The sequence below is a fragment of the Callospermophilus lateralis genome, chromosome 2 (assembly GCF_048772815.1).
Source record: "Callospermophilus lateralis isolate mCalLat2 chromosome 2, mCalLat2.hap1, whole genome shotgun sequence".
NCBI classification, from domain to species: domain Eukaryota; kingdom Metazoa; phylum Chordata; class Mammalia; order Rodentia; family Sciuridae; genus Callospermophilus; species Callospermophilus lateralis.
The window spans coordinates 21,968,753-21,981,541 of record NC_135306.1 but is presented as its reverse complement, the minus strand read 5'-3'; the positions used below and the strand labels follow the sequence as shown (position 1 = coordinate 21,981,541).

Below are 12,789 nucleotides of genomic sequence, written 5' to 3'. Positions count from 1 at the left end.
TTGCTGATCCCTAAACTAGACAATGCATCATGATTATTGATGTGCCTACATTAAAAACACCAAATGAGGCTGCGGCTGTGGCTGTGGCTCAGTGGTAGAGTGTTCACCTAGCATGTGTGAGGCACTGGGTCCAATCCTCAGCACCACATAAAAATAAACAAACAAAATAAAAATAAAAAATAAATAAACAAAATAAAGGTGTCCATCTACAACTAAAAAATATATATTTTAAAAAAAAAAAAAAAAAAAAAAAACACCAGATCTCAAACTAAGTTACTAGGAGATTTCACCTAGACTAGGATGGCTTAAACTAGTATTTAATATAGATTTAGCTTAAACCAAAGTAACTAGAAGAAAACACACAAATATATACAGTTCATGTCAACAAAATGCTTTTTATGTTGATGGGAGAATAAATCAAACAACCTACCTCTTTTGTCTTCAGTGGTATATCTCCAAGGTATACCTTGTACATTTTATTAATGATGGCAGGATTATTCCAGTCAATTAAGCTATGGAAGGTTTTGATATAGGGTGTTAAAATTATTTTTCTTCCCATTTCAATAATTTTCAAAAAACTATAACCCCAACACTTGTTACCAAAGGAAAATGTTACAAACATACAAATAAAATGACAATCAACACTATAGAAGAGAGGAAATGGAGAGACTCTCTTATCAAAGATAGCTTAGAAGAAAATACAGATCACTTATCCCACCTTCATTCAATAGATTATTGCATTTAATAGCCCAATCTGGTACCAAACAAGAAGAGTAGACTGTATTCCTGTAGATTACCTCTCAAAAGTCAATGTCATAGAGCAGCTCAACCTAGCAGGCTATGCACTACACTTGTTCAAAAAGCCCTGGGACAAGGAAAAAAATTCTTTTCTGTTTAACTACAGAGAAGAATCAAAAAATCAAAAGTGGCAAAAAAAAAAAAAATTCCCATTGAAGTCACACCCTGGGAGGCTTGTAAGCCACCGTATTTCTCTAATATTGCATCATTTGATTCCCAGCACTCCTTTCTTCCTTACCTATGAGTACACATTTGCAGCTTCAGCACCTAACTCTACAGAGCAATCATGTTGCCATTTGTCATGAAGACTTATTCCTACCTGTGCTCCACAAAAACATGAATTATGATGTATGAAGATTACCACCACCACCCCCATTCCACAGCAGACTTCACCCAATCATTTAAAAAAATCTAGCAATAGTGCAAATCTTCCTCTCACTTGCCTGGGTCAAGTTTTACCACACCATCTTCTCTCCACCTTCTCACATTGGTTTTGCTTTCAAGTATGCCTTATTTGTGCAAACACAATTTATTATGCTGCTTCAACTACTTTTCTGATCCACCTCTTATTTCACAATTTATCAATCTGCCTCTTCTCAGCTATTCACAATCTACTATTCGCAAAGATGTTCTACAATTCTAGCTTAGGCATGATTCACCTACATCTTTTCTCAGCTAACTGCTACTAATTAATCCTTGAGCCCCACCATTATTTCCCTTCCATAATACTTCAGATTTAAATATTTTTTTACAAAACAAAGAAACACTTGGTAATAGTTAACCAATGAGGGTAATTTTCACAATTCCTTTTATTCTGTCTTGATTTTATTTCTTATACCAAAAATTTCCTACAAGTCTAGTTACTTTTTGTATCTGCTCCTGTGTAAATTAGGATCTATTCAGCAACTCTTTTCATGAACATTATTTTCAATGTATAGCCATAATATACATGTTCTTTAATAAAATTAACCAACTGTTAAACCAGAAAACAGAAAAAAAAAATCACTTCTTGCATCTGACATATGTCTTAAAATTCCTTTTGATCTTAACCTAGCTTAAAGTCCTATTTCATGATGACATTCCTAACCTATTCCAGCTTAAATTCTATCTCTAAACAGCTCTCTTTTTTGTCTTACTCAGAATTCTGCTCTTCAATAAACTTTACTTAGTAGTATACTTCATAATATCCTAAATTGAATACTGCATTCCTTAACATCTTAAAAGAATAAATATGTGTAACTTTTAGAAATTTGGTCCTTTCAATTTTGAAAAGTTTAGTTACCTTTGCTTGCTTTTCAATTCAAGGTCTGCTGCTGTTGCCACACTGTGACGTGTGTCACTAGAAGCAACCACCAGGTGGAGAACAGCTTCGAGTTCAGGCACCTGTTCAGCTTCTATGAATTTCACAATGCCCAATTTGCACTGTAGATAAATGAAGGGAAGAAGAAAGCGTGGTCAGGGAAACAAATTACACCCACTAAAAACAATGTTTAACTATCAGTGTGGTCACAAACCAAGGATTAATAGTAACAATAGTAGGAGCTCCTATTTAGGTTTATAATGTGCCAGGGACTGTACTAAATCATACATATTCATGATTTCATTTAACCCTCACAATCTATGAGATAGATGCTACTCTATATACTTTTCAGGTAAGAAAACTGAGGCAAGACAAAAGAGATCAAGACACACAGTAATGAAGGCAAGATTCAAATCAAAGTCTATTTGACTACAAAACTATTATGATACACAGCTTCACTTGAGGTTATCCAGCCTCCCTAGAATGATGAAGCTTTAAAGTCCACTTCTGGGGCCTCCAGGTAAGAGGGTAGTATATTAAGAATAAAGTGCTCCGTGAATTTTTATAATAGTACTAAACAACTCACATTCTATAGAATTCCACTCTACTGTTAACATACAAATTTTGTCCTCTATATTTTTAGATACTAAAAACCCAGACAGTATTCAATCAAACTGAATGACTGAAATGAAACACAGACTAAAGAAAGGAACTGCTTAGAACTACATGCAATGTGAAGGAGCTATGAATTTCACTACAAAATAACTCCAGGATTAAAATGCATGAAAAGTAAAACTTCATCTTCATTTTTTTTAAAAAAAAATGGACGGCATGCCTTTATTTTATTCATTTATCTTTATGTGGTGCTGAGGGTCGAATCCAGTGCCTCACATGCGCTAGGTAAGCACTCTGCCACTAAGCCATATCCCTTCATTTTTAAAAAAATCAATTACATAATAGCTCGTATATAAATGATTGGGATTTGTAAATTTACACTTATTAAACAACAAAGCTACATTTAAAAGGATGTAAAAAAAAAAATCATAAAATGGTGCCTTCACTCCTCTACTAAACACAACTTACTTGTAACAAGAGCTAAAAAAGACTCATTTTACATAAGTCATTAAAAAAAAACAGCTATGAAAGTTGAGTACACAAAAATATAAATAAAAACGTGTTTAAGAAAACTGAAAATGACCCAGATGTACATGAATGGGAGGCTAATTAAAAAATATTACATGTAATTACATTCTACAGAAATATTCAAAAGAATGAACCTTTTTTTAACCTGAACACTATGAAATGATAAAAGAAAACTATAAATATTATGTGAATGGTGAGTAAACATGTATTATGTAAAACTCTTTATATACAAACACAGAGAACAAGCTGTAGATGAATGACAAACTAGGGTGGCAAGATTTCAGATAATTTTTAACTTCCCTTTATACATTCTTTTTTCCTTTTTGCTATGGAAAAAGCAAATCCGGAGGATAAAAAAAGGGAAGAAGGACCCAGAGTCCTATGCATGCTAGGTATTCCACCACTGAGCAACATCCCAAACCTATATGATTTTTTACTCATTAGACCTCTAACTTTAAAATTACAAAAAATAATAGCTGGTAGGTTGCAGGAAGGGATTGTTTTGTTATGGTACTTGGAATTGAACCCAGGGGCACTTTACCACTTAGCTACATCCATACCCCTTTTCATTTTTTATTTTGAGACAGTGTCTTGCTAAATTGTTGAGGCTGGCCTCGAACTTGAGATCCTCCTGCCTCAACTTCCTGGGTCTCTGGGATTACAGGCCCATGCCACTGCACCCAGCTTAAAAGCTGTTTTATTTAGAAAAAACAAAAGGTATTTAAAAATTAGAAGAAAATGTTAAAACTATTTCAACAGTAGGATGTGAAACTGACAAAATGCATTTACAAAAGCTCTTTTAATTCTTAATGACCAGCATTAAGATTACAAGTGAACATTAAAAACTACTCTCTAGAATTTGTAGTTGTAACACCTAGGCATAGATTCGAAGCCTAGTAACAAAAGTGAGACCTTAGTGAATCTCAAAAATTTATTGCCTTTTAGAATTAGAAATAATAATTTCTATAACTCATTGGGTTGCTGTGAGGATTAAATGAGACAATGTATTCAAAGTAGTATAGTGCCTGTCACAGATCATACTAGTAAAGTGTAGCTTCTGTTACTATTTACCTTACATTGGGGTTTAAGGATACAAAAAAAAAAACAAAGAAAAAAAAAAGAGAGATGTGTATAAAAACATAAAGTAAATCTAATCAATTATAATCCTCACTGAATAAAACATTCTATGAATTTGCTAGTTTCAAGAACGCCCCACTTGCCTCTTTTTCCCTCTCCTGGGAACACTGTTTTGATAAATGGTCACTTACATTCCCAAAAAGAAAAGGATCAAATCATTGAGACTGCCATGGAGAAATAAAGGAAGGATTAGAAGACTAACCCATGTTGCTTGAATTCCAAAATAATTACATACTGATCTCATCTGTTCTTCCCTGAGGTGCCTGATGACACAGACACAGTGAGGCACCTTCTCTGTAGAGCACCAGTCATTTTTAAAAGCTGCTCAGAGAACATCTGTGTCCTGTTTAAATCCAGAATAAAATTCTTAATGCCAATTTTTAAATTCCCAGGAAGAAATATAAAAGGGAGTCATGCTTTTCCCCCACATTGTCACTTGTGAAGCACAGGAGTTCCTCACTTTACACAAAATGTACATCCTAAAAAGCTGAATAAGATAAGATAAACTGCACTTTAACTGCACCAAAGGAGCTAGATAATTATTAAGCCTATAATTATAAACTAAAGTGACAGAAATTAAGTATACTCAATTTATAAATAGGCTGTGCTTGATTCTTGAAATATGTGAACAATGTAAGAAAAATTTAAAAGCATTTCCCACTCCTCCCTTTCCCAGGCTTTAACAAATAACTGACATGATGAAAAGAACACATTACACAATTGCTCCTTTCAAACATATTTCATTAGAGAGCCTGAATATACTGGAATTATGTCACACATGCTTCCATGAACTTCATAGGGGCAAGTGTACAAGGTCAAGTCCCATGATGAGCAGTGTATGATACCTGCTCCAACTGTTCAGGTGTCCATGGGTTATCACCAATAACTCGTTTAGCAGCATAAAAGCTCATTCCTGGGGGAGGCTGTGGAATTCCAGAACCTCCCCCACTGTTTGAAGAAGAACCCTGTGCTGAAGATGAATTTTGGCGACTCTGGGATTCATTTAACACGTATCTGGAAAGGAAATAAAACTTTAATGCTCTATAAAAACACATGCATTTGTGTGTGTGTGTATATATATATATACATCTATCCACATATGACATTCAATCATATACTGTCCTCCCATGTTTCTAGAAGAATAAACATCTGAAATAAAAAATTTATCATAATTTTATTGGTATCTAAGAAAAGCAAATTAACAAGAAGAGTACTTCATTCAACCTGGTTATAAATTAACTACAGCAGTTATCAACAATAAAAATATTTTGTTCACTCTTAATCTATTATTGTTCTGTGAGTCACTATGGATTCAAGCTTTTTGAGATTTTAGTTAACAAATAGAGACACAGGTTTCTTGGTGGTGGGCAGAGGCTATGTGTCACTATTGTTCTACACGCCAAATAGAGAGTAATTTTACACACACATTTCTCATTTCTGCTAAGTTGTAAATTCACCTTTCAATTCTCCCTGAATGATTTATATACCTACATTAGAAAACCCACAAAAAACTCCAAACCCCTACTATATAATCACCTAAGACCCCAAAAGCAAAAAAAAAAAAAAAAGAAAGCGGGTGGTTCAAGGAGGAAAAATCATTAAAAAATTATACTTGTCCATTATATGTTTAAAGCATTTTACATGTTCTTAATATTAATTTATCATCCTATTTCTTTCTAGCTTATAAAGAGTAGAAATAAATTCTGATAAATTCATTTTGATCCAATTAAACGAGTATTCTTCAAGTACAACATAAAATTTTGGTATAAATATTAATTCAAGTCCTTCAACTCTAAATTACTTCACATTACTTATAGGACATATTCACTTCAATTCCTAAATTCATCTACTTTTTAAATCTACTAGGGAATCACTTTAGTATTTTATATATATGAGGCAAGTTCTCATCAGTAAGAAAAATGTGAAGAATCACTAGCTTTGGTACATCATGTTCCTAACTTATATTTGGATTTCAAGGTTTATATACCAAAGCCATCATCATCTGTCAATTCTGGATACCTCCTTATTGAACAAATACAAAAGGAGGCTTTTGTTTATTTCTAGGTCCTAGCAAGACTTGTGGCATTAAGTAAATCAATCAGTAAGTACTGAACATATAACACTGTGCAAACCATCAAATTCTAAGCACAAGCCCGAGGAATAGAAAAAGGGACAAGACTGAGTCCCTGCCATATAGAACAAGACAAGACAATGACAACACAACATGTGGAAGAGCATTTATCATGTATATTATCACTTATTTATCATATACATATGTATATATATATAATTTATCATATATATTATCAGACACAAAGAAACCACAGAGAAATGATATGACAGAAATTGAGAGAATAAACATGGAGTGTTTGAAGACCCAGAAAAATCAAGCTAACAAAGTAAAGGAGCAAAAGAAGACAAAATTGAAGAGGAAAGGAATCAGACAGACTGAACTCTCATCTCTGGATTGAGGGACCCATGGTATGCAGCCATGCCAAGCTTACCACATATAATACTTGTGATGAGGTAAGAAACATGATAGCAATTAGGGGACTGCAAATCAAAACTACATGAAATTTCATCTAACTCCAGTCAAAGTGACAATTATCAAGACTACAAGTAATAATAAATCTTGGCAAGAAAGTGTAGAAAAAGGTTCATTCACGCACTGTTGGTGGGACTGTGCAACCACTCAGGAAAGCAGTATGGAAAGTCCTCAAAAAACTCAGAGCGGAAACTCTATGTGATTCAGTATACATACAAAGGATTTGAAATCATCATACTACATTGACATAGCCACATCAATGTTCACAGCAGCACAATTCACAACAGTCAAGCTATTAGAACCAACCTAGGTGCCCTTCAACAGATAAATGGAGAAAAAAAAAAAAAAGTGATACACACAAACACACACACAGAGGGGAGTATTAACCATAAAGAAAATATGACATTTGCTAGGAAATGACCAGAACTAGAAGACTAGCATGCTAAGTGAAATAAGCCAGTCCCAAAAAGCCAAAGGCTGAATATTTTCTATGATGTGTGTAAGGTATCAGAGAATAAGGGAAGGGGAGAGTGAGAGAATCTCTCATCAACAGAGGAAAAATCAGTAAATGAAGGCAACTGAGGAGGAAGATGGAACAGAAAAAGAGAAGAACAGTGGAATGAATCTGACAAAAATTTCATATGTACATACATGAATACAGCACAATGAAACCAACATCAAGTATATCCAAGATACTAATTTAAAAAAAAAAATGTTTGTGTGTTTGTGTGTGTGTGTGTATTAATAAATTGTGGAAAGATCAGTAGAGGGCGATGAGCAAAGGGGAGGGAGGGCAAGGGTAAAGGCTGGGGACTGAAGTAGAGCAAATTTTATTCCATGCTTTTGTGATTATGTCAAAATGTATCCTAATGTAATATGTAACTAAAAAGAATCAATTTAAAAATTAATTTAAAAAGAATTCACAATTTCTACAAGCCAGAGGGGCAAGGAGCAATACTTAAAAATTGTTTCTGGCAGCAGAACAAAATAGACAAGCTAGCAACAGACCACAACCTGACACCAGGTCAGGATCAAAGTCAGGTTAAAAAAAAAAAAAAAAATCTTAAATACAAAAGAGCTTCCATTCTACTAAATACTAAAAATACAATAACAACACAAAGTGGTCATACAGGTAGGTAGTTACTGTTATGGGGAAACAAAACTAATGCACTTCTATCTGCTTCTATCTTCTAACTTCTATCAGTGTAGAGAGGTTTTAAGAAGAGTGGCTGACAAGAAAGAAATTGTGACAAGAAATGAAAAAAGCCAAAACAAAATGATAGCAGTGAAAATGGTTCTACAATATTAAGGAGGAAGGAGGTATTATGGAGCTGATACTGTAGCAAGAAGGAAAAGAAAAGATGAAGATGATTTATAATTCTATATTAAGATGGCTAGAAAAATCATCATAGCACCAAAGTAACATAAAAAGTAGAAAGATTTTTATGGGGACAATGCAATTTTAGCTTGAACAGATTGAATCTGAAATCACAACAGCAGCTCAGCATTTATAAGGCCAATAAGTAGTAGAGTTAGAGTTTATAAAAGGTTGGGACAAGAGCAAAAAAAAATCTGATATGTATCAATTTACAAGTGAAAGCTGAATCACTTAAAAGAGCACTTAATTTCCACATGTTAAATTGAATCAAGAACGGGCTACTTAGTGGCTTAGTTTCATTATTATTTTTTCACTCACCCATAAGGCATCAGAAGGACATCTAGCATGAAGTCCAAAAGCAGCTGCACAGTCTTTGGTTTCTCAGCAAGATTAAACGGAGAAGCTGATTTTGATGATTCAACAGGGTATTTCATGTGAAAAAGGGTTGGTATTAAAAGATGCATTAAGCTGAAAAAACAATTATATTTATTGCAACTACTTTAAAAATAAGGTTGTAATACAAGCAAATAACAGATGAAACAAAAATCACATGACAGAAACTGGTGGTTGCAGCTAGAGTCACTCATTTTCAACATACTAATGTATAAAGTCCTAATCTAGGAACTGGCCTTGATTTCTTTCTTACTGAAAACTCAGTACACTGAGTGGTAACTGGCATTTCACCAATTTGGCTCAGCGCTAAAGCATGTGGAAAGAATGTACATAAAGTAAGTGTAATGTTATTACCTGAAATTATCAGAACAGAATTTACATTAAATCTTAGATAAAGCTTAATTACAACACATTCTTTCAATAAAGTTTTTATTGAAATATTGAATATGCTCATAAATTATTCCTGGGTTCAATTTCCAACACTGTAAAAAGTATGACAACAAATAAATAAATGTGAACTGAAAATTGTTATTGTTGCAATGGTGGGGATTGAATCCAGAACTCTGTGCATGCCAGGCAAGCACTATACCACTGAGCCATGACTCCAGCCCCCTCCTTTCTTTTTTGGGTACCAGGAATTTAACCCAGTGGGGGCTTAACCATTGAGCCACAGCCTTATTCCTTTTTATTTTTTATTTTGAGACAGGGTCTCGCTAAGTTGCATTAGGGCCCTGCTAAGTTGCTGAGGCTGGCCTTGAACTTGTGATCCTCCTGCCTCAGCCTTCCAAGTTGCTAGGATTACAGGCATGTACCACTGTGCCTGGCAAGATAAAAATGTTTTGATGAGAAGGATTTTTAACTCTAATTTTTACCATCACATAAAATTAACTGCTTAAAAACAACTGACAAAAATACATTAGTCCTGCACATTTTTTCAATGTTCACATTAAGAAATTTTATAATAGTAAAACAATAACTGTAAGGTACCACAGAAAATGCAACTATTTGTCAGCTGAAAGAGCTCAAGCTTGCCATTTGCCAAGTGAAACCACCTATATTTAAAAAGCTGTATTAATTCTTGTAGGTGGGAAATAAGATAACTAGGAAATCATACCTATCCTGCTGTGGCTGAGGCTTCCCCTCCATGGCAGTAAGAAGCGTAGGGGCCAATTCACATTGCTTTTCCACTGGTAGGCGAGGATAGCCCATCTTCACATAAATTATAGTAAAATTCTAATGCAAGAAGAGAAAAGCAAGTGAGAGTGAAGACAATATGATTTCAACAAAAACACATGCTGAAAGAGAGTTATGGGTTTTACAAAAAAAAAAAAAAAAAACCCACAAACTTTAATCATCCTTTCTCCACATTTATTAAAGCTTGACCAACTACTATACCTGAGGAGAAATTTCAGTCCAATGTATTCAAACTGCTCACCTTAAGGTGGGCTTCATGTGAGGAAGATGACTTAATCTAAACTACTCATGCATGTAATTACGTATCACTAAGAAGAAAAACTACAATCATTTAACCTAACTAAACCTACATACACACATTAGCATCAGATCTCCCAGTTTGTTGCATTAATTCTTATAAGCTAGGAGAACATGTGTTAACAAATTCCAAGCTATAATTCCCAAATGGTCAATTTCTACAATGTTAGGATACTGCAGCACTCCATGGTTCCTCATTCCAATAACTCCACAATGGATGATCAACCAGGGGAAGAGGAGGGCAGTAGGCAAGTTTTTATCTCTATAATCCATGCAAAAGCGACATTTGAAGCAAATTCCTAGATACATATCTATATTTACACATAAAGATTTGCTTTTATAAAGGTTCTTCATTAAAATGAACAAGCTTTAAATACCTTCTTATTTGACAGGTTTATTGACACAGTGTTTCCATTTGCTTAAAGAAAGGGACATATGTAATAGAATGATATGTCCACAACAGGCACAGGCAAGATGTCTAGACCATTAAGTGGCTCCGAAAGTTTTGTAACTTCTGATGTCAGATTAAGATTCAATAGATTCTGCCTCAAAGCTAAGAACTACGAGGACCAGGAAAAGAGTACCACTGTCTTCATGTAGCATCAACATTTTTTATATTTCATTTTCATGAAGACAACAGTTTAATAGGAATATTTCTCACCAGCCTCAGATTTATTCCAATTTTGAAAAGCATACCTTTCTGAATTATACATAAAAGAAACACTGATTTTTTTTTCTTATTCAAATCTTTATGTCTTCTTGCCATTTTACTCTTTTCTCTTCTTCTATTATCATGTCTATACTACATAACCCTTCTCTCTATTCAGACTTGTCTCATATAGCCTCTTAAGAATCAAATCACGGGCTGGGGTTGTAGCTCAGTAGTAGAGAGCTTGCCTAGCATGTGTGAGGCACTGGGTTCGATCCTCAGCACCACATAAAGATAAATAAATAAAATAAATGTCTATCAACAACTAAAAAAAATTTTAATCAAATCATTCATTTTTAATTTTTTAAACATTTTTAGTTATAAATGGACATAATACCTTTATTTTGTTTATTTCTTATGTGGTACTGAGGATCAAACCCAGTGCCTCACAAATGATAAGCAAGCGCTCTACTATAGAGCCACAACCCCAGCCCCAATTAACTTTATTTTTAATTGATATACAAAAACGAAAATTGTAGCTACTAATGGAGTACCATGATGTTTCAATACATGTATACATTGTATAATGTTTATATCAGATTAAATATATCTATGTTCTCAAACATTTACTATTTCTTTATAGTGAAACCTTCAAAATCCTCTCTTCTACCCTTTTCAAATGCACAATACATTACTTATGTCAACAGGCATGCTACGTGCAACAAGCACAACAGAACTTCTTCTGCTCCAACTGAATTTTTTTTTTTTTATAAAGCGAGAGAATTTTTTAATATTTATTTTTTTAGTTTTTGGCGGACACATCTTTTGTTTGTATGTGGTGCTGAGGATCGAACCCGGGCCGCACACATGCTAGGCGAGCGCGCTACCGCTTGAGCCACATCCCCAGCCCTCCAACTGAAATTTTGTACCCAGTGATCCATCACTTCCCCTTCCTTCTTCCCCACCTACTCTCCCAGCCTCTAGTAACCACTATTCTACCCTCAATAAAATCAACTTTTTTAGATTCTATATGTGAAATCATTCTTTTATGTATCAATATACCTGACAAGTCATTTCACCAATAATTCTTTGCCTCAAGCAAATGGTCATTACCTTGTTCCTGCCATTTCTTTTAAAGCAGTATTTCCTTTGGATCAGCACTCAGTGTGTCATTTAAAGAAAAATATCCCATATTTTACTTAGAAGTGGCCTACAGTAAAATTCTAAGCTTGCCAATATACTGGTGACATATGATAAATATTATGAAAGAAAACTCCAAACAGCACTCACTGTGACAAAGGAAACTGCAGCAGGGTCCTGGTATTGAACCAGTAGTGTCTCCACTGGGAGCTGTATTTTGGGGCGGCTTTTTATACGCTTATTCAGATGGACCAGCAGTTCCATTACCTAAAATAGAGACAGAGGAACTGAAGTTATTGATCATATCTTAAAAACAAATACATTTCTCAGATATTATTTTAGTAAACAGTAGCTACTTTGTTCTTTTAAGGGATATTAACTTGACATCCCAGAAAGGGAGTCAAGACACCAGTTTTGCAACATGCCTTGATATTACAAAAAGAGAAATTTAAGATCCAGATTGTACTGGTCTGCCTGATCAAGGAGCACTTCAGGGAGGAAGTGATAGGAAAACTGAGTCCTAAAGATTAGAAGAATCCCAAGCAGACAATCAGTTACAAGAAGGTACAGAAGATGAAAAGAACATGGCACACCACATCTGACTGAGGCAAGAGTGGTAAGAATTCATAAGAGCAGGATCTGGATTACAGAAGGAGTCTTGACAAAATACTAAAGCATTTTTACTATATTTTGATTATCAACTAACACAACATTTTAAGTAAGAAATAACAAGTTTCTTCTTTTTTACATGGAGAAGAGAGCAGAAATAGGATTTGACATATCAATAATTCCTGTGGGTGGAAAGAAAGGTATAG

The 12,789-nt window shown here is 34.3% G+C and overlaps 1 protein-coding gene across 6 annotated transcripts in view; it reads right to left on the bottom strand.

Moving 5' to 3' along the window:
* Ecpas (Ecm29 proteasome adaptor and scaffold) overlaps window positions 1-12,789 on the bottom strand; it is a 117,417-nt gene that overhangs the window by 59,792 nt on the left and 44,836 nt on the right. For all 6 annotated transcript variants that reach the window (XM_076845686.2, XM_076845689.2, XM_076845685.2 and 3 more), the window contains 6 exons: window positions 12,125-12,241; window positions 9,809-9,927; window positions 8,620-8,769; window positions 5,224-5,392; window positions 2,081-2,220; window positions 431-512 (listed from right to left, as the gene is read on the bottom strand). In XM_076845686.2, coding sequence (XP_076701801.1) covers window positions 431-512; window positions 2,081-2,220; window positions 5,224-5,392; window positions 8,620-8,769; window positions 9,809-9,927; window positions 12,125-12,241 — 777 coding nt within the window. The remainder of the gene's footprint in view (window positions 1-430; window positions 513-2,080; window positions 2,221-5,223; window positions 5,393-8,619; window positions 8,770-9,808; window positions 9,928-12,124; window positions 12,242-12,789) is intronic.